The sequence below is a fragment of the Nymphalis io genome, chromosome 16, assembly GCF_905147045.1.
Source record: "Nymphalis io chromosome 16, ilAglIoxx1.1, whole genome shotgun sequence".
NCBI classification, from domain to species: Eukaryota; Metazoa; Arthropoda; class Insecta; order Lepidoptera; family Nymphalidae; genus Nymphalis; species Nymphalis io.
The window spans coordinates 6,822,824-6,849,041 of NC_065903.1; the positions used below are offsets into that span (position 1 = coordinate 6,822,824).

The 26,218-nt window shown below is 32.2% G+C and overlaps 3 protein-coding genes across 3 annotated transcripts in view; 1 reads left to right on the plus strand and 2 right to left on the minus strand.

Annotated features, from left to right (window-relative positions):
- LOC126774539 (BAI1-associated protein 3) overlaps nt 1–22,013 on the minus strand; it is a 78,005-nt gene extending 55,992 nt beyond the window's left edge. Inside the window, exons 1-3 of the mRNA XM_050496103.1 lie at nt 21,860–22,013; nt 9,888–10,092; nt 837–1,029 (exon numbers count right to left, since the gene is read on the minus strand). Coding sequence (XP_050352060.1) covers nt 837–1,029; nt 9,888–10,092; nt 21,860–22,013 — 552 coding nt within the window. The remainder of the gene's footprint in view (nt 1–836; nt 1,030–9,887; nt 10,093–21,859) is intronic.
- LOC126774568 (pupal cuticle protein G1A-like) lies at nt 10,980–11,795 on the plus strand. Its single transcript, XM_050496142.1, has one exon. The coding sequence runs from the start codon at nt 11,002–11,004 to the stop codon at nt 11,773–11,775; it is 774 nt and encodes a 257-aa protein (XP_050352099.1). The 5' UTR covers nt 10,980–11,001; the 3' UTR covers nt 11,776–11,795.
- Nucleotides 20,724–21,486, minus strand: LOC126774572 (pupal cuticle protein G1A-like). The gene has a single exon (XM_050496145.1). The coding sequence runs from the start codon at nt 21,478–21,480 to the stop codon at nt 20,749–20,751; it is 732 nt and encodes a 243-aa protein (XP_050352102.1). The 5' UTR covers nt 21,481–21,486; the 3' UTR covers nt 20,724–20,748.
- Nucleotides 22,014–26,218: the final 4,205 nt, after the last annotated feature.

Here is a 26,218-nt window from a genome sequence, read left to right on the forward strand (position 1 = left end):
TGTATTCCACCAACCCGCATTGGAGCAGCGTGGTGGAATAAGCTCCAAACCTTCTCCTCAAAAAGGGAGAGGAGGCCTTAGCCCAGCAGTGGGACATTAACAGGCTGTTACTATACAACGAAAGCTTATACGCTTATAAATATATGGTATAGTATTTATCTTGGAATAAAAAGGGTTCGCAGAAGATACACAAAAACTTTTATTTCTATACTTGATAATGCAAGGTCCACTCAAACGGTATTATCGGCAAAGCAAGTGAAAAAACATTAAATGTATGTTTTTTGACTTGCTTTGCAACAAATTAAATAATTATTTTTATTGAAAAGAGTCGAGATTCTTGCCCAATTGTAGAACTAAATAAGGACAAGAACGAGTTTATGTGATTAATATGAGAAAAAAAATATTATGTGCTTGGCGATGAAGGAAAACGTTAAAAGAAAACCTTAGCAATGAAATTCTGCCACATGATTTTTCACATTCCTTCAAAGCGAATAAGAGCGAATCCACCAAATCTTTTTTAAAGAGGCGAAGAGGCCTACGCAACATTGGATCATGTACAGACTTAACTAAATAACTATTTATTGCTTATTGTGTATTTATATTACTCAACATCTATGTAAATAAATATTATTCGACCGTCGCTTCGCCCGCGAATTAGGGAGAGAGTATTAGTTAAACAAAATAGTCCCTGTCTGTCTTTGGGGTTCAAGCATACTTCATAAAAAAAACATTATCAAAATCAGTTTAGTGGTTTAACCTTAAAAGCGTAATAGATTGATAGATTTCCTTTAGCATTTATAATATAAGTGTAGATTGAAATATTTATAAAGAGTTACCTCAGTATACAAATGTTCGTGTTCTTTATGCGATAGCTGCGCTGACACACTCGGCAGGCCGAGATCATGAGGTGCCGGCGGTGGTCTTTCAGCCCTTGCTTCAGCTAATCGCAAAGCTGCTAAGCGCCTATTTTCTTGACGCCATGACAGAGCTGTGAAGCTCTCGAAATAAGATCCATCGGTGTCTTGAACTCTATATAAAGTAGTAAAATATATTAGTTTTTATAACATATTTATTTAAAAAATTAAAGATGGAATGATCTTGCTTTTTTTATTTAATATATAAGAGAGACAGACTGACAAATGGTAAGTAGTGACTACAGCTCATAGATTTTGGCACTGCAAGAAATAGTCTTGGCAACTAAGACGTTATGTTTTTCTTGCTGTAATTACACTGGCTTTCTCACCCTTCCAACTGGAACACAACAATACTAAGTATTACTGTTCAGCGGTAGAATTTGTAATTAGTGGGTGGTACCTAACCAAATGGGCTTGTACAAAATCCTACCAACAAGTATCTAAATTTTAAGACAAGCAGATAAATTAATTATTATAGCATGTGCGTTCATTAAGAAAAATTAGAAAAACATTGATGTTTGATTGCAACATAACTCCATGATATATTATTTCTGGGAATAGCCGCTAATACTGTTAGTATAAGTTAATGCGATATGTATGTCTATGAATACCATATGTAATTAACGATTTTATCCAATTAAGTGAATTAATTAATATAAATTGAATAAATATAACTCAAAAATTAAATATAATAAAATAAGGAAATATTAGGGTAAAATAAAAAAATAATGAAAACATTAAAAGTATTAAACTCTTGTATTTTTTACAACTTTATAGTTGCTTACATTAAAAATATTTCTCTTTTTACACAGCTTAAATGTCAACGTTCGGTGTTCCGTATTAATGTACAGACCTGTTGTTTATTTTAGTCTGTGTTCACTTCGATAAATTCCGAACAATATGGTATATTTATTTCAGTGAGAACATTGACGCAGAAATAAGGGTTTATAACTTCAAATACGAACCGATATTAGTAACAGCCCCCGATACTTGGTGCGTAATGGTCAATTGAATATATTCATGACTGTTATTAAGTGGAAATGGAAGGGAATACAATATAAATGTTAATATGATGTTTTATTTTTAATATAAATGTACAGAATTTAAAGTGCAATCAGGGCATCATCTATATATATAAAAATAAATCATTTATGGATATAAATGATTTTTATTATAATAATATATTTATGATCGTATTCGTTAATACTTTCCATTCTCGTTTATCGTATACGTTTTAATATTAGTGGCCTTAATCCAACTGCTATCGGCTAGAAGGATCAATAACATCGTTATATGAATGTTCGCTGCAATATAAAATAAAGATAAAACATACCTAGCATGATGTTAAACACTTTTGTACAAAATAAATATATTTTACGTCAAAAGCAGCGAATTCAAAATGCAGAGAAAAGTTTGTTTTATGCTGATGTTATGTATCGAATTATATAATAATATCGTTGTTTAGTTTCTTTGAAAAAAATTAAAAACAAAATAGCACTTACCAATACTTTTGTTACTACTACTACAGTTAACAATATTTATAAATCTTTTACGAACCATTTAACAACAAAAACGTATTAAAATTTGTGTGGTTTCTGATAACGTGATCCGAATCTGTCAGAACTATAGTACATATATAAAAGTATGTTATTGTTCCAGTAAATTCAATGGAATTACCAAAATGACTCATAATCTTTCAGTTTGGTATATAATTTATTATAAAAAGATGATATCAAATTAGTCAGCTATCGTTTTGTATATCGTATTATGTGTTATTTTATCAAAGTTGCTTACAATATTTTATGCGTTTTCACAACATTTTACTAACATACAAAAGATTTAGGATTATGTCTTGTTTTTTTTTTTGGTAGGATTCTGTGCAATCTCGTCTGGGTACCGAGACGGTTGTCAATTATTCTTCTACACATTTTCTATAGATTAATGTTCCAGGTGAAATGAATTCACAATCAACCGTACTTACACAACCCCAATGGTATTTTAAGTAAACTTAAATTACTTAATTTGAGTGTGGGTCACACTCAAATTCTAAACTAAACAAAACCTATCTATCTTTTAAAATATTATACTATCTAATTTATTACAAAAAAAAAAGATTTTTATTACGAAGAAAACCTAAAACTTATTTATTCCACTAATAATGGAAAAAATATTGATAAATAGAAACCTCTTTTTTTTGTCTGAAAATATAATACGTACGTGTATTGTATACCTGACTCTTATTTAAGTAGTGACGTACTAACATACGTCCGTAAGGTGTTTATTGCATGTGAGTAAGTAGCGAGAGATTTTCAAGTATTAAATATGTTTATTTATCAGTTATTATATTTCCGATACAAATAAAAAGCCTTCAAAATTTTACATAAATATGATGTTATAAATATCTACAAGAATACTTAACTATAATTGTAAAAAAAAAATAACAGACTTAATGTCTCTCTTAATGCGGGTCCATTGCGGATAGGTGGACTATAACTCGATCAAAATATCATTCTTCTACGATTTTATTATACATTGCAAAAATAGTGTATTCAGTAAAATTTTACACAAACAGGTTAAATTTAAAAATAACGTTTTAAACAGTGCATTCAATCGTGGATAATGGCGGTCGGTGCTGCGTTATCTGTGGACACAGTACCGAGTTGACGAGCAGCCCTATCGCTGTGACGCGCATGATGGATGTTCAAATATATATATAAATATATCTCACCGTCCTTCACACATAATTAATTGTTGTTGTTTATATTCCACTCTACTTTTATGCTTACAAAATAAAAATAAAATCTTTTTTCGAAACAGAAACTTTGATAAACTATTTGTACACTTTATTTTTTTTTGTATTTTGGTGTTGAAAGTATTAAATTGGCGAAGTAATGTGAATAAATATATATTAATTAAATAAATACATAATATAAAAGATTTCCCAAATAAAGAGTAACACATAACATACTGACTTGTATATCAAATATAAAGTTATAATAATATTCCAAAAAATATAAACTTGTCAAGCCTTTAAAAATACCTTTATTTTATTAAACTTAAGTTTGCTTGGCAACCTCAGGCCTCGTATAATTACACATGAGTAAAGTAATTTTAGATTGGGTGTAAGTCAGGTGCCCGTGTACCTTTTCAGTTTCAATTATCATGCTAAGGTTTTGATGAGTATATTGGTATAATAGTACTATTGTAGATTTATAATGCTCCTAGTAAACATAGGTGTTCAATAGGATCAGGTGCGTAAACAGCAATTCATCGCATAATTGATTTGGATCATGCTATTTAGAAGCTACAGTTCGAGACGTAGGTATACGCGAAACAATAGTATTAATAGAAATCTATAAAAAAATAAGGATTCTAATTAATATGAATAAGATTTTATCAAAATTTGTATAATCTCTTTTAAAATAAAAGCCTTAATATTTAAGGTTTATTTCAATTCGTTTTTTTTTTGTAGCATACTTTATGACGGGAGTATTTATTATATATTGGTAACTCTACTCACACAGACAACATTATATATATGCTGCTACTACACTCACTACCGCACACCAACAAGTTAATTTAGCTTCAGTTGTTTGATCTACACCAACACGCTCCATCTATGTTATTCATTTAGTATGAGTTGGAAACACAGGAAAAGAAAAATAATACAGTATATATAAATATATAGTATTATTTTTAACAATATAATTATATATAGGTGTAAGTATAAAATAATTAAATTGAAAAAAAAAAACATATATTTTTTTTACCTATCCACGTTGATTAAATTTTCTCATCAGTTGCCAGAAAAAGCTTTTTGTTGTCCCTAGCGAGCGGATATATATAGATTTACTTTTCCTGGTATTTATCTGGTTTTTGGATGTCGTTTGTATTTCAAATATGACATTAATCCGTATCAATATCCATATTTTTTAATTTCAAATTTTTTTTTACATATTCAAATGTACGTGAAAGAAACATACTACACAAGTATCAATTATCGGTCTATTAAGTACTTAGTTTAGTATCACAAGCTTTACTTTTACTTTTTACTTTACGAAACGCTTCAGACATAATAAGTTCACGAATATCGATTTCATATTTTCATGCAATTACATATATTACACCCAAATCAGATTAAGTAGATTTATATGATACAATAATATAAATGAATCTTAATAAGTTTTCATTTCTTCCTGAGCGATTTCAGACATAGCGGCGTCGTCGAAACTGATTGATAAATTAAATATTTAACAAAAAAATTAGAATAGTTCAGTTTATAAGTTCTGTAACGTTTTTCATTAGCCATTTTAACTAAAAGTGTGCGAGTTTACACAATTACAGATACAAAAATTTCTTTTTACATTACAACTTAGATTTCAGATTTTGAAGCGAATTTTAGGCAATTGACAATCAAGCTAAAACGCATAGCTGAGGGCAGAAACTTAATATTCTGCTAGTTCAAAAGTTCAAAGCCAAGTGCTTGTTGGGCCACGCGCAGTGTAAGGACTAAGAAGGCTTTATGCTGCTTCTACTTAGCTGTTACTGTATCGTTATAACATCGATATATATATATATATATATATATATATATACTCCTTTTTTTTACATATTCTGCTGGTCCCCTGCCACGACACTTGACTCTAACGAAAATAACCCTTGTGAAATTGTTTCTACAAATCCGCAACATTTTTAAAAGACCTATTCAACGATATTATATACGCTATGGAGTAGACTATCTCCACTTTACGTGTAGAGCAGGATAAGTTAAACAATTTTTTTTTGAAGATTTAATTGTACCACTTTGTCGGCGTGACTAATATATGCATCCATGCCAAATAATTGTTTTCTAGTACTAAAAGTCTTTGAGATAAGCTGTGAACAGACGGACGGATGGACATAGTGAAACTATAAGGGTTCCTTGTTGATTACGGAACACTAAAAAGGAGAACGAAACGTTGTCTTATCTTTATTTACAATTAAGTCTGAAGTTTGTGTCAAAATTAAGTAATTTTAAGGCTATTATTATATTTTACTTTGAAATTATATTATCTTTGTTTGAAACGGTTTCCAAAAGGTTGTCTGGAAGAGATCGCTACTTAGCGATACCTTAAAGAGTGTTTTCAATGATATTGTAAAATTTATAACGTTGTGGTTTACAATAAAGTTTAATATTATTATATTAGGAATAATATATGCATAATATAAAAACATTGTTTTGAAGTTTATGCAAAATTTCACATGAATTGGTTCTGTGATACTAGCTTAAAGTTCAGTTCTAAGATTTAACCCACAATTACACAAAGGTATAATTTCTAATATATCTTATAATTTAAAAAACTTTCGTATTTCAACGGTTTTCAGTACAGTACTAATCAAGCGCTGATATTATGATTTCAGACTATAAATCAATACCAATATTATAAGGTTGGAGAGTTTTAATATCCGTACACGACAAACTATGAGTGGGATTTAAAAACATTTTTTATAATTACAAGTTTGTCTAGAAAAAAAATTTTTATCATTTAAATCTAAATTTATCTATATTGGCTGTTCGATATAACTTAGTTTGAGCGGCCAAAAGCTAAAAAGAAAAAGGCTAAAGAAATTAAACGCGTTATTTTAAGTAATTTTAAAAGAAAAAAAGGCGTTAAAAATAATCCAAAGTAAGAAATGTATATCATAAGATTTAACATAAATATGCTTTCTTAACTTTTTTCAATACCTTAACTAATTTAAATTCTAGTATATTTTATTTAAATTGAACCCAGGTAGAGGTAGCACAGATTATATTATATTTGAAATATCTTGACAATAGTTTACATATTAAATAGATAACGCAAGACACCCGGACGCATCAATAATATCATTGTTATGTAAAACATATGCGTACTGAGTAGGTCATGGAACGACCTGTTGCACTTATTTCCTCACCCTCTTCCCATTTCTACACATTGCTTTTGTTTTATATACATTTATTAAATACCTACAAACGACTATCCTATTGTCAAATCTATACTTACATGATATAGATAAAGAATAGATAAGATATTTTTTTCGTTTGGACGAGCGAATCACGGGTTCTAGACTTTTTGCGTTAGATTGGTCATTTATTAAGAAATGTTACATGGAGACAAAGCAGTGTCGTTTAAAGGGTGAAACCGAATAAATGAGCTACTAAATTAATAAAATTTCTCAATATATTTTAAGTGTCTAATTATAATATAACGATTTGCTTGTAATCCACATTCTTTTGCTTTTTTTATTTTAACATTATTTTAATGGTCGTGGTGTTATTTGATTATGGTTTTTCTCCAAAATTGCATACAATTTTGTAAACTTTATGGATGCGCAAATCATATCACGGTATCATTCAATTACCCTTCGAGGTATGTAATGTTGTTAAACTAAAACAAGGTTATGACTCTATAATGTTCAGAAACGGCTAACATATTGCATTACTGGCTACCTGAATAAATAAATAAACTGTATTAAGGTAGAATAATTGAGTTTCTCATGAGTAGGATATGGGTTCGTAGCAGCCTCCTTAATTGCTCCCGTTAGGGATATGAAGCAATTATGAAGTGCACGGGAGACATAATACCTGTATAGCAAATAGTAACTTGTATTGGAAACAGCGAAGGCTCTTGTGAAATTTAAAATATTTTACTTGTAGAAAATGATAGCAAAATTCATCTTGATTTAATTAAACGCTAAAAATTATTTTTGTTTTGTTTTTGATGTGTAATATTTTTGACTCGCAGTGACGATGAAACCGACTCGTATGCCGTGACGGTAAACGTGAGGTCATCGTCCTGTGCTATCATGGCCATCTCCGCCGATGTGTATGGTACACATACATTGTGTGTTCGTGGCGTATATTTTATATAATTATATGTTTATGTTCGTTGCATCTTACAATATTAAGAAATATATATTTATATTTTTAAATAAATTATGTAATTATTATTTTTTATATTTATGTATGTGTTTTCTCAAATTATAATCAAAAATCTAACACTTGTTTCGATGTGTCACATCTACTAGTCGTTACGTGACAGCAACATTGTTTTATCTTATATTGTTTTTATTACAATATGAGAGTTTTTAACGATATTTATTTATGTACTTTATATTAATATGTAATATAATCTATTTATAATAAACGAATACTAATTAAACGCACTTTAAGGTTTAGTACTTTTTTTGTTTTACCGTTCTACAAAATAATCGAGATTGTATTGATGTAGTGTCAGTACTCTAATTACCAATTGTAAGATCTTTAATTAAATACTAATCAATATAATACATGTCTAATGAATCCCTGCTGACAAATTGATTCATCTAAAAACGGGAGACCGCCTGCTCCGTATTGCGAGGCTTTGTTCATCAACTGCCATTACCGAAATTAAACATTGGCTTTATTGCTGGTATTGAAACCATTATTTTTGTTTTAATCACTTGAGACGATAGGTTTACTTATTTTTATAAGAATTCATAATTGTAATGTGACAACTAAACATGACCTTAACGATTTTAATTATTTTATTATATATATAAATATATATAAAAAACTACTTTTTGTGACTTAAATAAAAAAATTACACATATGCTGTCGCTGACTTTTTTGTAGGCATTATTAAGCTCTACAACTTTTCTCGAGAACTCAATATATCTCTCATCGTTAAGGCCGTGTTCGTAAGAAACGTTTTCGTTCGACCGTTTTTTCTCAGAATTACTTTGGAAATCCCACTACGACGAAAAAGTCTTCATTTTTCGGGTTAATACACTATGACACTCACAAATGAAGTAACTTCCTATTGGTAAATGAATTTTCAAAAGCGGTTAAGTAGATCCAGAGATTACCCCCTACAACCTCACAAACTTTACCTCTTTACAATATTAGTATAGATTTAATAGGTAAGCAACATTTTGTTGGTAGCTTTCAAACCTTCATACGTTCTGTCCGTAAAATTCAGCTATTTAAATTTAAAAAATCTACCAGATTGGTGCACATTCTGGTGGTTGACGAGCTCGCGTGCTAACTCAAAGACCTCGCCATTCAAAGAGAGGCAATATCGCCTGAGTCAACGTTAGCGTCGTGGGTAGAAGGCTTCAGGAGTTTTTGTGCGAGGACGACGTGTATTTTCATAATTTTTATATTGCTGTAGTTTTATTCGTATAAGTTTGAATAGCTAAATCTCAAAAAATATATACGAAAACTTGCTATAATATTTTTCATAATAAAAACAAATATATAACAGGATAAAGCGTTCGTGCCGTTCCTTACCTTAATTGCTACATATATACTTATTTGATTTCTCACAATAAAAAGTAACAATTAAAGTACATTGCAAGCAATAACTATAAATATAACCGTTACCTTTTTTAAAGATTGCCTATGTTTATTTGGACGTTCATCCTTTCTTAGGAAGCTTTACTGTTAATTTTATTCCTCCTGGATTTTATGATATTTACAATTTTGTATATTATCTAACAAGAATTTTAATGTATCGCACTGTAGATATTGCCACTAAAAATATTTCTAAATCAGCAAACTCACGCTAAACAAGTAGACAAACTTATTGCGTTATATATGGCAAAAACTCCTAGTAATAGTCTAAATCTACATGTTTATAGAGGTTTTCAAAAATGTTAGCTGAACATATGGATTTTTATTAATTAGCTTTTTAAGAGTAAAACTGTTGATACTTTGTAAACAAATTATAATCATAAAAACATAATTCTAAAATGTATTTATTTTATATTTGAAGAAAGGGGAATACGTCTCGATTTCTAGTGATATAAATATTCGTAATGAGCCAGTGTTATTATAGACACGAGGAATCTTAGATACCGTCACTTGATAGGCGGCGCAATAAGAGTGTAGCAGTGGTCTACCCTTCTTGCAGTGCCAGTACCATATTCTTTAAAGCCATTAAATAAAATTATATTACATACAACAAAACTTACCCCGAATTAACCGAGTTGTCGACTTCCGGCCAAGATAAACGCCTTTTGCAGAAAGCCATGGTTGGCTTTTCCGGAGGCTGCGGTTGTCTCGGTACCCGTAACGACCCACCTCGACGCGGCGCCGTAGACGGTGCTAGACAATCCAGCGTACGTCGACGCGAACTTAGCGCAGCCGCACCCTCAGTAGGTAATACTCGTGGAAATCCTACAGTAAACAAAAATCGATAATAATACAAGAAAATCACATCAATATATATATATTTTTAAAGTGTCGGTAGGCAGAAGAGCATATGGGCTACCTGATGGTAAATGGTCACCAACGCCCTTAGACATTGGCATTGTAAGAAATGTTAACCATCGCTTACATCACCAATGCCACACCAACCTAAGGAACTAAGATGTTATGTCCCTTGTGCCTGTAATTACACTGGCTCACTCACTCTTCAAACCGGAACACAACAATACTAAGTACTGCTGTTTTGTGGTAGAATATCTGATGAGTGGGTGGTACCTACCCAGACGAGCTTGAAAAAAGCCCTACCACCAGTATAATATGTCTTACAGGCCATACACATTCGTCAAATCCAAACATTGTAGTACAATATTATAAACACTTACATAATTCTTAATGTAAGGCTCCTAATGTAAATATCACCTGTTACTAATTTGCCTTGACTCGCCTGTTCCTTGCCTGTTTTTCTCGATGAATTATTCCGTGAAAAACAGAAAAGTCTCAGTAGATAACCTTTTTTGAATAATTAGTTATTAAAAACAATAAACAATCCAATTTTAAATTAATATTTTTGGAATTCATTCTAGTATTCTATTTCTAAGAATATCATATGAATATACCATTAGCTACAGAATTTATCTTTGTTAACAACTATCTCTTAATTATCTTTCGACACTCGTATTATTGGATGCTTAGCGCGGGCGTTTGTCGACCTTGTAGAGATTAAATATCAGTTTCCTGATTCCTCAACGGCCTTTCTATACCGGTTTCAGTTCGAGATTAAGTCGCCCTTAGCTCTTGATTGTTTTCTATAAATACGATAGTCGGTTTGTTCAGTTATCAGTTCGCCTTTATTCAAGCATCCGAATAATACAGATCAATATGTTCAAGTTAGCAGTGTTGTGCGCTTTCTTAGCTGCGGCTACGGCCGAGCCTAGTGCCATTATTTCACCCTTGGGATATTCAGCTAATATAGTGGCACCAGCAGCGACTGTCGTCTCAAGCCATCCCAGCAATCTGTTCTACTCGTCGCCCTACTACTCATCGGCACCCTTGGCTTATACCGCGCCGTGGAGCTACTCTCATCTCATCAAGAAGCGATCTGCACCTTTCGCTCTGAACAGCTACATCACGCCCTCAGCGTACATTGCGTCTGCTCCTCTTGCCACCACATACGCCGCCGCTCCTTTGACCACTACATATGCCGCGGCCGCTCCTTTGACTACCACTTACACCGCAGCTGCTCCACTGGCAACTACTTACACCACCGCTGGACATCTTGCGACAACCTACTCATCACCCTTCTACGGTACCGCCGCCCATCTGATCAAGAAGAGGTCCGCTCCTTTCTTCGTGCCCTCTACATACGTGGCGTCGACTCCTTATGCCGCTGCGACTCCTTACTTCACTTCACCTTACGCAGCTGCTGGCCCATACGTATCAGCCCCTCTGATCTCTTCCGCTCCTCTTGCCTACAACACCCATTTCATTAAGAAGCGCTCTGCTGTTTTAGCTCCATACGTTGCTCCCACCTCCTACTCACACACATCTAGATTGGACTTCCAGGCTGCCTCCCCTGCCATTACTTATTCTTCGTACGCTGGAGCTACTCCCCTGGCTTACGCTAGGCCAATCGCTTACCCTCACTTGTACTAAATAAAGACGTGTGAACATGTAAAATGATTTACATGGTTGAATAATAAAATTGTACAATTCGAGTTCGTTTTTTTTATTCTGTTCTCTATGAATTTCATGTTTATAAATAACACTTTACTAAGACCACGTATAATATCTAATTATTAACCACATAATAATCTTCTTAACGGTTTCTTTATGATATATATTTTATAAATTACCAGTTTACGCTCATGGCTTTGCCCGCATTTGAAGCGCGGTGAAGGGTGTTTAACAGGTGTAAGGTATGATAAAAGAAGCCTGTGTCCTTCATTGGGTTTCAAACTTACTTTTTACCAAACTTTCAAAACCAATTCAGTGATTTAGCCGTGAAAGCGTAACAGACAGACAGAGTTACTTTCGCATTTATAATTATAATAGTTAATATAATAATTATAATTATAATTTATAATAGTATTGATACAATGCTACAAACACTCTTTTTTATATGACTATATAATTTTTGTTTTAGAACTACGTCTTGAGATTATTTGAAGCCTTGGGTAAAACATCGTTAAAATATATTCGAAAATATAAATATAAACTACTAAACCTGCTACTTTTTATCATACGCAAATTTCATGTTATTATGAAAAATTAAAAAAGAAAAGCATATACACATGGTTTTACTTACTGTATTGTTAAAAAATTTATAACAACAATATAAACCTTTAAAAATAAAACATTATTATACCTTACATCATTACTGAGAGATTAAATTTTGATTGATACAACTATATAAACAGGCAACTGCCTATGGGCCCGGATCGCCTAGAGACCACTTGATCCGTGAGAAAAATTTGACTGAGTGGTTTTATTTTCATACTTTCCTTTTTTGTTTCACAAAAGTTTTAGATACCTACTACTAACTTATAATCTATAACCTTTTTAATAAAACAGCTTTATACTATTTTATTTTAGTTTATTAGTGCTGAACCATTTAAATTTGGTGTTGTGTTAACTAAAGTTTAGTATTTAACTAGATACCTATGCTACACTTATCTACCTATCTTGATATACCTACCTATCTATAATTTTTTTAAGTGTAACTTGTATTCATTAAATATCAATTACATTTTGAGAAAAATGCTTTGGTAATTTTTTTTATTCGTTTATCTGTCATTACTTTTAATTTTTTAATATTATATTTTAGTATGACTGTAGCTTACATTATTATCATTAAACATAGATGATTTATACAAGAAATCGATTGATATTTATGTCTTTGTGTAATAATCATACATGAATTAATAAGTGGTCTCCATTTCTCTTTCTCCGGTCATACTTTCGGGACGAAAACAAAAGAAAAATATGGGAATTTTATTTTAATGTTTTATCATATTGCATTTTGTATTGATATATATATATATTGTAACCCTAAACATTTTAATTTTCCAATATTTTAATTTTTATTAAAATATTGTATTTATTTTACCTGATCTAACCGGTTTATAAAATAAATTACGGTTATCGAATCGGCATTCATTGTTTCGACATTTATTGTCTGTGCGGTTTGAGAGATGGCAGCACTACGATGTTCGGGTCCTTTGGATCGTTGAGCAAGCGCCGGTCGCTTACCGACGCCTGTCAGTTTTAAACGATTAAATATATTCCGTTTTATTATATAGAAAATTATATTAACGGAGGGTTACCTACGTCATCTACTTTGTAAAACGTATTTGAGAGGTTTGGGTTACCAAATCTAAAGAGATTTAATACAATATACACATACGGTTACATACGGTTTTGATACAAAGTGTATCAAAACCGTGCCACTGTGCAATATAAGTCATATATTGTCTTATTTCTACATATTTAAACACTCCTGAGGGAGTTTTTATTTTTCTTTAATTTTATATATACTTTGTATGTTGCATTACAAAGTATAATATTGTTCGGTGGACTCAACCGAGGTTTTAGGAGATTTCTGCTGATCTGGAGCTGTTGGAGGATCTGCTGTTTTATGGAGGAGAGGCTGCTTGTCCAGTGGCCTGCTGTTGCTGCTGGTGCTTTTATCTGCTTCGCACTGCTTTTATTTATTTGTTCACTCATTGTGACAATGCGTTCAGGGCTTGCACTATCCTTACAATAACAACACTATATTCCGTGCAAAGCTGGCATGATAAGCTAATATGATATATAATAAAAATGTAGAAAGTTTTATGATTGTTTTATCAACCACAATTTTTTTTCTTTTAATAAATCGAAACAGTACACAGACCTCCATATATGGCTTACAATTTAATATCTGAGCAATCATTTTAACACATTTTATAGAACCATTTAATTACGTTTAGTTTAAAACGGTACTAGTTCTATATGTACACTAGTTCATAACAAACATAAAACTTGACAATGTAAAATAATGTAAGTTTACTTATTAATATATTTTTTAACAAAATAAAGCTATTTCATTTTTGGAAATTAACCTTACGTATTGTGGGGTGTATCTGTTTTTTTATGAAAAATACAAACTGACAAATGGACCAGTAAGTAAAATGACCTAGGTTTAATTGAAAGTCACTTAGCAAAGATTTAAAGTTGATACTACCTGGATATATAATATAAACTCAATAAAAATAGTAATAAAATTCACCAAAAGCACGTAAAACACGTCTGAGGTGTTAGTTTAAAATACAAGCAAAAAATTTAATTAAATTGTATATAGGTAACATAAAAACGCACTCAATTCATACCAGACATATTTTCAATTAATTTATTCTGCATATAATTTTTTTTTGTTGTTAATAATTTTAATTTATCTCTAGTGACATTTTCTCAAGCTTCTTATAGAACTGATGTCTTGCAGCATGTGACTGACATATTCAAATGTATTTTTTATATGCCGCTACTACTGCACAAAAGACGCGGCTAAAATTAAGCTGCTTTATGATAAATTCTACCGCGCTACTAAATCTTGTCGCTTTTCATCAGCGATAAGGTTTACTGCTGCCAGCTGTCATATTAGCTGAAAGCCACGCAAAAAGGAACCGCCGTTATATAATTTTATTGTGAAATGTCGCAATTATTTTATTCAGTGAAGTATATTACATGAATAGTTAAATTACTGTAAATTTATATATTTTTACTAAGCGGATTTACTATTTTTATATGTACCTAAAAATAGCCATATTTTTTTAAAAACTTATTTCAGATTACTATTCTTGTCGGTTACGTTTAAGATTAAGCTGATATTGACTTAATAAATTAACGAATTAAATCACATATATTTTAATTAATAACGACTAAAAAGTTGTACTAGACATGTATTAGGGAATTTGTAGCACAAGTAACAAAGAAAAATATAAAAAAAAATTACGAATTTTTTTTTATTTTTCAATTAAGTGCATTTTGTAGACTCTTTATATCGAAGTTTCTTTAAGATTAGAGCAGGGGGAGAGTAAGTGGGTGAGAGTAGCTCAGAGGGGCAGGTGCGGCATAAGATGTGTAAGTAATGGCAGGGGAGGCAGCCTGGAAGTCCAATCTAGATGTGTGTGAGTAGGAGGTGGGAGCAACGTATGGAGCTAAAACAGCAGAGCGCTTCTTAATGAAATGGGTGTTGTAGGCAAGAGGAGCGGAAGAGATCAGAGGGGCTGACACGTATGGGCCAGCAGCTGCGTAAGGTGAAGTGAAGTAAGGAGTCGCAGCGGCATAAGGAGTCGACGCCACGTATGTAGAGGGCACGAAGAAAGGAGCGGACCTCTTCTTGATCAGATGGGCGGCGGTACCGTAGAAGGGTGATGAGTAGGTTGTCGCAAGATATCCAGCGGTGGTGTACGTAGTTGCCAGTGGAGCAGCTGCGGTGTAAGTGGTAGTCAAAGGAGCGGCCGCGGCATAAGTAGTGGTCAAAGGAGCGGCGGCGTATGTGGTGGCAAGAGGAGCAGACGCAATGTACGCTGAGGGCGTGATGTAGCTGTTCAGAGCGAAAGGTGCAGATCGCTTCTTGATTAGATGAGAGTAGCTCCACGGCGCGGTATAAGCCAAGGGTGCCGATGAGTAGTAGGGCGACGAGTAGAACAGATTGCTGGGATGGCTTGAGATGACAGTCGCTGCTGGTGCCACTATATTAGCTGAATATCCCAAGGGTGAAATAATGGCACTAGGCTTGGCCGTAGCCGCAGCTAGGAAAGCGCACAACACTGCTAACTTGAACATATTGATCTGTATTATTCGGATGCTTGAATAAAGGCGAACTGATAACTGAACAAACCGACTATCGTATTTATAGAAAACAATCAAGAGATAAGGGTGACTTTATTTTGCGAACCGGTATAGAAAGGCTATAAAGGAAGCTGATATTTAACCAACACAAGGTCACGTTAATATTAACGCCTAACAACTTCATCAAAAGTTAGTACAATAAGAACATTAATGTGTATTCTATATGCGATACGTACATGACTTTTTTGTTACAATTATAAATTTTGATTCAATTACATTTTATATTTTGTAAACTACTTTAGAGTACACATAAATAATCGTTATATATCCGCGAAAATATAAGAAAATGTCATGGTAAAAAAAATTTTTTTCTATAAATTTCAAAAAATTTAGTCAATACGCAAATAAATATACATTTATTTAATTATTTAAAAAATGTGTATTTAGCTTTAATATTTATAATAATAATAATGTCCTCCAGACCGATTTTAACCACGGCGGCCTTGTAAAAGTGATTAGCTAACTACGCAGAACATATAGTGCACAAGTGTGTGACGGCAGTCCGACGCGACCGGAAAGAGTTCAGGCGCAGGACTCCGGACTCCAGGCTGATACTGAGAATTTTTTTATTTATTTATTTTAAGGACCACTAGTAGCTACTACATGTTTTAATGACAAATGTAAAACAATTTAGTGAAAATAGCTAACATGTGAAGCTTTTTAAAGTAGCCACAACAATTACAATATTTGTTTTAAAAATACATTAACACATAATTATAGCAACATGAGTAGAAAGATTAAAAAAAAAAAAAAGTCCAAATTGGTACAAATTAAAGATCATAAAAAAATAAACATGCACTTAATAAAATTAAAATTAATAACACAAATAGTTTGAAATTGATATAGGTACAAATTAAAATTAAATAATTCATTAAATTCATGCAAAGTTTACGTTACAAAAAAATTACTAAAAATATACTAATTAATACAAAATAAAATTAAGATAACATTATTTATTATTTATTTATTTATTTATTATTTATTTGCATCTCTCAACAATTCTAGCGCCCGTTTACGATAAATCATGGCAGAGTCATTAAAAATATCTAGATCTTGACAAAAACCATTGTACAACCGTGATGATCTAGGCATTGGTGCATTACATCCTAATTTCGTTTTTGATATTCTGACATCAAAAGTGCCCAGAAAACTACGAACATTGCGCCTTGGAATACGATAGTATATCTTTTCAAGTAAGTAAGTACAGTCGATCTCGTTACGAATTATCTTAAATAGGAATTTTTTGACAGAAAAACCCAATAACTTTTTTTATTGGCCCAACCTGGTAATTGAACGCAGGACCTCCGGGTCCGGGGGCCTTACATCAAGCCACTAGACCGATGAGGCAGTCGATCTTTATAATACTTATATAACAAATATAGCTTTACAATATTATAAATATGTTTTTTAGCTTTAAATAGGACATTTATAGAGAATGGTTATTAAATTCTATATGATATATCGCATATATCACGTGTTAAGTTCTGAGGAATTGTTTGGATGAAAATAATGCAGATTTTTAAGGAGCAATATATATTTTTAAGAAAAATAATTTTGTATTTTAATCTAAATTGTTTAGTAATAATGGGGATTTTTTTTTTGTGAAACCCTTATCGGTGCTCCTTGGGGGTAAGACCAACTCCTATGCCGTCATGCCCTATGCGCCAAACACGCACATGCAATAGCAATTTCATTTTTAATTGTATGTTATAAAACATGATTAAACATATATTTTATTTATTTTTTCCTACTTGGTGGTGGGGTTTTGTGCAAGTCTGTCTGGGTAGGTATTACCCACTAATCAGATATTCTACCGCCTAACAACAATACTTAATATTGTTGTGTTCCGGTACGCAGGATGAGTGAGCTAACTAACTACAGATACAAGGAACCCAAGGTTGGTCGCGAATTGGCTATGTAAGGAATGAAAACGTTTCTTACACGGTAGTGACCACTTGCCATCGTCTGGCCTATTTACGAGTCTGCCTACTTATTATAATTTTTAAAAAGTTGTACATTGTACTTATGGTTTTACACATTTCGAATGTATCCGATAATAAATCTTGTAAAAATGTGCCTGTATGCATGTATGTATGTATATTTTGTTTTTTTTTTTTATGTCCGGTTATAATATTATATAAACGATATATTTTGCTTACGAATAATAGAATTCTCTACAAGGCGTAATTAATATGCATCCCAAAATAAAACGTTCCAGACATTTCGAAGTCGCAATGTATGTGAAGTATATGAACAACTTTAACAGCTCGTTAGTCGTAACTCAAAACTGATCGGTTACTGTTGTACAAAAAGTGATTTGTTAAAAATATAACCTAGTTATTAATAGATGGTTATTAAAAGTCGAGATGGCCCAGTGGTAAGAACGCGTGAATCTTAACCGATGAACGTGGGTTCAAACCCGGGCAAGCACCTCTGAACTTTCATGTGCTTAATTTCTGTTTATAATTCATCTCGTGCTTTTCGATGAAGGAAAACATCGTGAGGAAACCTGCATGTGTCTAATTTCATCGAAATTCTGCCACATGTGTATTCCACCAACCCGCATTGGAGCAGCGTGGTGGAATAAGCTCCAAACCTTCTCCTCAAAAGGGAGAGGAGGCCTTAGCCCAGCAGTGGGACATTTACAGGCTGTTACTACTATTAATAGAGCCAATTCGATAAAGTATAATCACATCTTGATTTTTTCATTGAATTCATTGACATGGAATTATTACTACTCCGGTCCAGCGAGCTTTTGCAAAAGATGATAAAATTAAATGTAATGTGTAAATCAGTTAGATTTGTCGACATTTTGTATTATCTGTAATTTATATTAAAATCGTTCATATGCTAGTGAACCTAGCATGCTATGCTACGCATGGATGCTATTTACTAACAAAGAAAATGAGAAATGCGATTAGCAAGAAAATATTAAGTAGATACATTTATCTTATAACGTTTATTTATTTGTTTATATATGTATACCATAAATGAGAAATATAAATAATATCAAAATTGATTTGAAACCCTATCAAAATCCGTTGCATGGTGTAGAAGAACTAAGCGGAAAAACAAACAGAGGCAAGTGGGAGCAGCTTATCTTTTAAAATTTATAGATGAATGATATAATTAATTAACATTCATGCGCTTCCTTCCGTTTGGGTATATTAGTTAATTAATTGGTAATTATATCAGATAGTCAAACAAGAATGTTTAAATAAAGTTTTGATTTTAAACAAAAACATACTGAAAATAAAGAAATATAAAATTAATTTCACGTTATGTATTATTCACTTTTCTTGTCGAGTAACATTTTTTTTATTAATCATAATATTTACTTTAGAAGTAAAAATAAATGAACAACTTTGATCTCGAATTGACTTGACGTCGTTAATCAAGGTCTTAAATAATCTATTTATGAATTTGTGTAAAAATAGCGGTTTTAATGTCGCCGAAGTTGTTATCGGAGCTTTCAAAGTAAAATCAAAGTAATTTAAAGTGGTTATAAGTAGTCAAATGGTATAGTGATGTATTTGATGTATTCATAACATATATAACTAAACACTAACAAATTAAAAATTATCTGCCTCTATGATCTTGTGGTCTTGTAAATATAAGGCCACAGATCCCGAGATTCCAGGGTCGAACCGCAGTTCGGGCCGATAAAAAGTGTAGTGAGTTTTTCTGTCGAAGATTCTCAATACCAGCCCGGAGTCTAGAAGTTGGAAGCTTGTACACTCCTGTGCCTCGGTAAGCACGTCCTGCGCCTGAACTCTTTCCAATCGTGTTGGTTTGCCTTCGTGTTATGAGAATAAAGGAATAAAGAGTACATGTGTGTTTGCACACACACTTTTGCATTATAATATGTCCCGAGCTGGCTTGCAGCTGACTAATGAGATTGAGAGCCGCCGTGGCCGAAATCGGTTGGAAGGACTTTATTATAAATAAATATAATTTATGAAGAACTGTTTTTAGCGTATAATATATAGGATATAGATCTCCTGCACATTATCATAGCAAATCAAATTGAATAAATAAATCTGAGGTTGGTTTATCTTTACTCCTTCTGTGTTAGTGGAATATAGTGTACATGCTTTTGTGACTGATTTGAATTGAAGTAAATGATATTGTTCCACAGTGCGTGTACCAAAATAAAATTGACAGTTTATGTATGATTTTTCTAACTATTCGTAAAGTTATATTCCGAAAGGTAAAAATGACACATTTTTAGTTCCGTAATTAAACTCAGTTATTTATAATTTCGTTATGTTTTACCTTTCCTCTATTATGTACATCTGATATGTACAACAATTATATGCATATTATAAATTTGTTGACACATTGGTTTTTTTTTGTTTTGATTTGCAACTGAACGCACATTTTTTAACATAAATAAAACTGAATGTTAATGTATCTGTTTGAAATTAATAGAATTCGACCGTTTGATCGATCCCCATGAAACTTGAGTGGACTTCACTTATTTTTTTATATTGTAAGGGTCTTAACATTTATACGTATATTAGTCTATTCACGAGAATTGTTATATAATATAATAATCACAACAATTGAATTCATAAATGTAACTTTTGCAAGTAATAAAATTATCATAAAATAAAAAAGAGTTTTTTTTCACAAATTTATATTGCAACAATATTTGTAATGTTTTTATTTCTGGACAGAGCTTTATTGAAATTTATTGACGTATTTCCCAGTTAAAATTTAATATTAGTCCTTTTAATACACAGTAATTGGGCTGGAGTAAGCGAAGGGTGAGTAAGAAGAATAAGTGATGGCAGGAGAATTGGATCGGTAGTCAAATCTTGACTGATGAGAGAAAGCAGCAGGAGCGGAGTAGGCTGCTACAGCGAGACCAGCGGAACGTTTCTTGATTAAGTGAGCATTGTAGGCAAAGGGAGTGGACGAGATCAGAGGAGTTGACACGTAGGGACCAGCAGCTGCGTAGGTTGTAGGCACAAATGGAGTCACTGCAGTATAAGGAGCATAAGAAGCCACGTAAGGAGAAGGCACGTTAAACAGAGCGGACCTCTTTTTGATCAGGTGGGCAGTAGTAGCATAGTAGGGAGAAATATAAGACGATGCCAGAGGGCCAGCCGCAGTGTAAGTAGTAGTCAGAGGAGTATTAACAGCGTAAGACGTTGCAAAGGGAGAGGTGTAAGTGGTGGATAAAGGTGTAGAGGCGAAGTACGGAGATGGCGCGATGTAGCTGCTTACAGCCAATGGAGCAGATCGTTTCTTGATGAGATGAGAGTAGCTCCATGGTGCAGAGTAAGCCAAGGGTGCCGATGGGTAGTAGGGCGATGAGTAGACTAAGTTGCTGGGGTGGCTTGATATAACGGCCGGCGCCGGTGCCAATACATTGGAGGAATAGGTCAATGGTGCAATAAAAGCTCCAGGCGTGGCCGACGCCGCGGCAAGGAAAGCACACAAAACTGTCAACTTGAACATCTTGTTACTTGTTGGTGGATGAGATACAACTGATGACAAATTAAAGTTAGTGTCGTATTTATACCGAATAATAAATGTTACCTAGTGTAATAAAACCGGTGCTGAAATGTCACTGATATTTAAACTGACAAGGCCATAGGGAAATTTTTATCCTATTTTTGTCTTATCAATTAACATCATAAATAAAAATAGCCCTTATCAATAAGTGCACTTAACGAACTGCTTTTAATAATTAAACACTCAAATAGGAGCCTTAAATACGTTAAAAAAACATGTTATATACTTCGTTAATTTTTTTGATTTGACATTATTATGGTAAAACTTTTTTAGAAATCATATTTGCTTAAGTTATTATTTCTCGTGTTTGATCTTGAATTACCTCTCATTGTAGCCGCTGAAGTCTGTGGCTTTTGTTGTGACTCTTCAGCAGAACGATGACGAAACGGTGGTGCGCGTCGCGGGGACAAAGCGAGCCCGGCCACGTTGTCTGCTATATCAGCCACATACTGCCCTATTGATGATAGGAAACTCATCTTTGTTGTTTACAACACTGAACGCATTTGCCACTACTAATTATCACTTGCAAATAAGTTATATGGCGCACATAGTAGTGAATTTATTCAGTACTTAAAACATTCTTAAGCCGATGTAATGAGCATGGCGCATTTGTATTTCACTATCCTCAACGATTAGATCTGAAACAAGAGAAAAAAAAACATTAACATCACAAAATTTATAAAAAAAAATATTTTTTTTTATTTATGCTATACATATTTCGTAAATTCTTTCATAAAATTATATTTACGTGTCAACCTACCTTTTTAGTAAGCTATAATTTAACAATCACTTATCATTTAAATTATTATTTAATTTACTAGATTTTAAAAATATTCCTCTATACATTTTTTTTTTAATTTTATTGTTCTTAACATTAATATAATGCTTATCATAGGAATAATGCTAGTTTTTACACAGCGTTTTTGCTACCGGTCGATTTTGGTGTACTAATCGATGAAAAATTAATTTAAATATATTTTAGGAATAAATTTAACTCGCGTCAGCATTTGGGAGGTGAGGACTCCCCACGAGTTACATAACTTATGTCCTATTTTGTACCCGTATCAACGTGTATGCTTAATTTAATGATGATCGGTTGAGTAGTAAATACGTGAATGCGTAACAAACAAACAAATTCACTTTCGCATTTATAATATTAGTTAGGATTATACATTTCTATTTTAAGATAATTAAGCGGTATTGTCTCCAGCGAAGCGTGTTTGGATATTCATACAACAATACCCATATTGATACAATAGACAATGTAATCAACATGTCTTATTTTAATAAATAATTAAATATATAGTAGCCAACAACCGAAGATTGCGGATTCAAGCCAGTGCAACCACCACTTAATTTTCATGTGCTTAATTGGTGTTTATAATTAATCTCGTGCTCGGCGGCGAAAGAAAATATCGTGAGAAATTATTTCCTACATGCATCATAGACATAAACTTTTATGAAGAAAAATTCGCGACACTTTATGTCTACCTACAAATTGTTAATTGTTGTTGTTTATAAAATATGTTCTATCACTATTATTGGAAATTCTATAAAAACCTTATTCTATCGATATCTAACCCATTAACCGAATCATTAAACATATTTTTTTCTAAATATGTTCTCTTTTAGGTCGAGAAGCTTTTATTTTAAAAGTATCGAATGTCAAATTCTATACATAAAAACCTTTTTGTTGCTTTTTATGATGTTTTATAATATTTTATTATCAAGTTTCGAGTTTATTGTGTATAAAAAAAAATATTACAAAGGAATTTATTTATCTTACTTATGATACATACATACATTAAAAAATAAGTAACAGGACAAACAATACTGTAATTATGCAAAATAAATTTTTTAAACAATCCTTCAATTAATCAATTATTCATATTTTATCAAGTAAGACGAATGACGAGTAATAATACTAAGTCAAACTCAATGTTTCGCTTTATCTTGCGACTGAATCGATACATCAAAACACCTGTTTTAATATTACCAGGAAGTCGTAAGTGTTTTTGCTGCAAAATATTTTCTCAGATAGAAGACCAATCCGTAAATTAACATAGGAATAGCGCGCACAAAAAAGTATATATTTTTAAAGGTTAAATGAAAATCAAATGATTGACATTTAGTTTTCATAAATTATGAGTTTACTAGCTGACCCGGCAAACGTTGTAGCTGTCATATAAATTATATCTACTGAATATTTTGGTTTTTAAATAAAAAGTAACGAATGTATGGTAGTGTGTGGGGTTGGGATCTATGACAGAAAAAGGAAAGGAGCGCTGTATTCGATAACCGCCGACAAAAACAAAAAAACCACCAACCATTCATTTTCTCAATTCAATGTATTTCATTAATGTAATCGAATATTCATGATATTCAATGATATATTCATTGTTTGATTAAAAGTTAAATGTAAAGTGAAAAAAGTAATATATTTTTATCATGAAGCAGTTAATTAATTTCGAAGAAAAGAAGCAATTGAGTATATGATATTTTTTGTCAATCCGTGTTTAGCTAACACGAATAAGCTCGATGGTTTGCCTACCCGAGAACATGCCACGTATGCTTGTCCGCGTGATAAACACGGTGTGCCCAAATCTAAGCCACAAACGTACATCATTTGGCCTTGCGACTTATTGATTGTCATTATACATACATGCATAAAGCACCACCCTGAGAATTTTTTCATGCGCTTATTTATTATTGTTATCTTAGGTTATGTCTACGGATTTTGTGTATGAGTGGAGAGAGCTCATCGTACATTCGTCCCACATTATGAGACAGAAGTTTTGAAAAAGGTGGTCCGTTATTTGTTTTCTTTATAATATTGGTAAATGGTCACCCCCACCTATATGCATTAGCACTATAAATATTAGCTTGTCCCGACTTCTTACGGGTAAAATAAGGATTTTTTTCACACGTCCTGCGTATTTTTTCATGCGTTTTTTTATTATTTGGTTCTGTTTTTGGCTTCTATGTGTGAGTGGTGGCTCATGGTACATTCCTCCTACATGATGAGACAGACCTCTTGAAAAAGGGGACCTGTTACTTTATATTTTTATTACAATAGTTCACCACCACTCATAGATATTGTCATATAGTTACACTCATTCGCCCTTCAAACGGGAACAAACAATTTTCCATTGAACACCGCGGTATTTTTCTTACTTTTGCGTTTTTAAACCAGTCCTAACTTAAAAATTTACAGTATATTGTCAACCTTTATTACAAAGCTATTTAATTGCATTAGGATTAATATTATGATACGAATATTCTTTCGATTAATATCATGATACGAATATTATTCTACTAATTTGAACAAAAAATAGTTATAGTGATTTAATTATAATGTGCTATACATTCGTGGACTTTTTAGTAGGTAATAATGAGTACTATAAACATGAAATACATCATTTTAAGCAGCATCCATAGTTTTCGTAGCAATCAAATTTTACCACTTTATGATATTATTATAGATAAATAATTATATTTTGTAATAGGACCCTGATACTAGGAGGCTATGGACCTAGTATCAGGGTCGCCCTGATCTCATTTGTAATTTCTGGTTAACTTTATGTGTCTTTCTATTCTATTCGTGAAACAAAGCTAAATATTATTTTGTTTTCTTATTATTGTAATATGCGACTATTGTAATCGGTTGAGATCATTTGAAACCAACCTTTAAAACATAAACAGCGCCAAATACAATTTTTTTTTAATAAGAAACTATACATAATGACTAACTTATCTTTCCATGCTACTAGACTTATAGTTACGATCCATTAATTGAACATTAAGTTCATTAAATAACGTAAGCTCCGGGTAATATTAAATTAAAGGCAAGACATCGGTAAAACCGCATTCAATTCCGTGCAATAGCTTTTGCGTGATGCGGGTACAAGCATACGGGCAGATGGGGGTACAAACCTTCTAAAAACTTTTTTGACTTCTGAGTCCCATAATTTTATTTTTTCAATATCTTTAATGTACAGACATCAGCCTATTACAATTTTATTATATGTATAGATAAATATAAGTCAGTCGAGATTAAGAGCCTTCGAAAACAATGTAAATTTGAATTTTGGTTTTGAAGCAAAATCGTGATATTTATTTATTATAAAATGATATTATATAAATAAAATAGCAATGAACATAAGCAAATATTAACAGTTACATCAAAAAATATTTTCCTTCCCAAAATAATTTATTGGTGATAGATAGGACAGGTACTTAAAATCGTTTCGAAGCAAGGAAGCTTCGAAAGAAATTCCGAGAAGGACGAACATCATGATGGATTACCCCATAAGTTGACGACGTAACTTATTAGATAAGTCGTTTTTCATGTAACTCTATTTATAAACGTAGTCCCCGCAACAAAAATGTATATATTTATGCAACTCTACCTTTGTCAAAGGCTTTGATTATTTATTTTCACGGTTAAATTACCCGCCATATTAAAATTTTATTACGTATCTACGTCGCCTAGGAAGACGCAAATCTAATAAAGGATGTTCCTTTATTAGAGTTGAAATAAAAAGTCGTCTATTTCGCAGTAGAACAAAATGGACTAATGTATAAGTTAATATATATTGAAATAGATAAAAAATTAATAATAGTATATACGATTCAGCAATACTAAAAACCTTTTAAGTCTTTATTTTAATGTATGATATAA

What these genes read in the sequence shown, in the direction of transcription:
- LOC126774572 (XM_050496145.1), bottom strand. Translation starts at nt 21,480, where the DNA reads ATGTTCAAGTTGACAGTTTTGTGTGCTTTCCTTGCCGCGGCGTCGGCC.
- LOC126774568 (XM_050496142.1), top strand. Translation starts at nt 11,002, where the DNA reads ATGTTCAAGTTAGCAGTGTTGTGCGCTTTCTTAGCTGCGGCTACGGCC.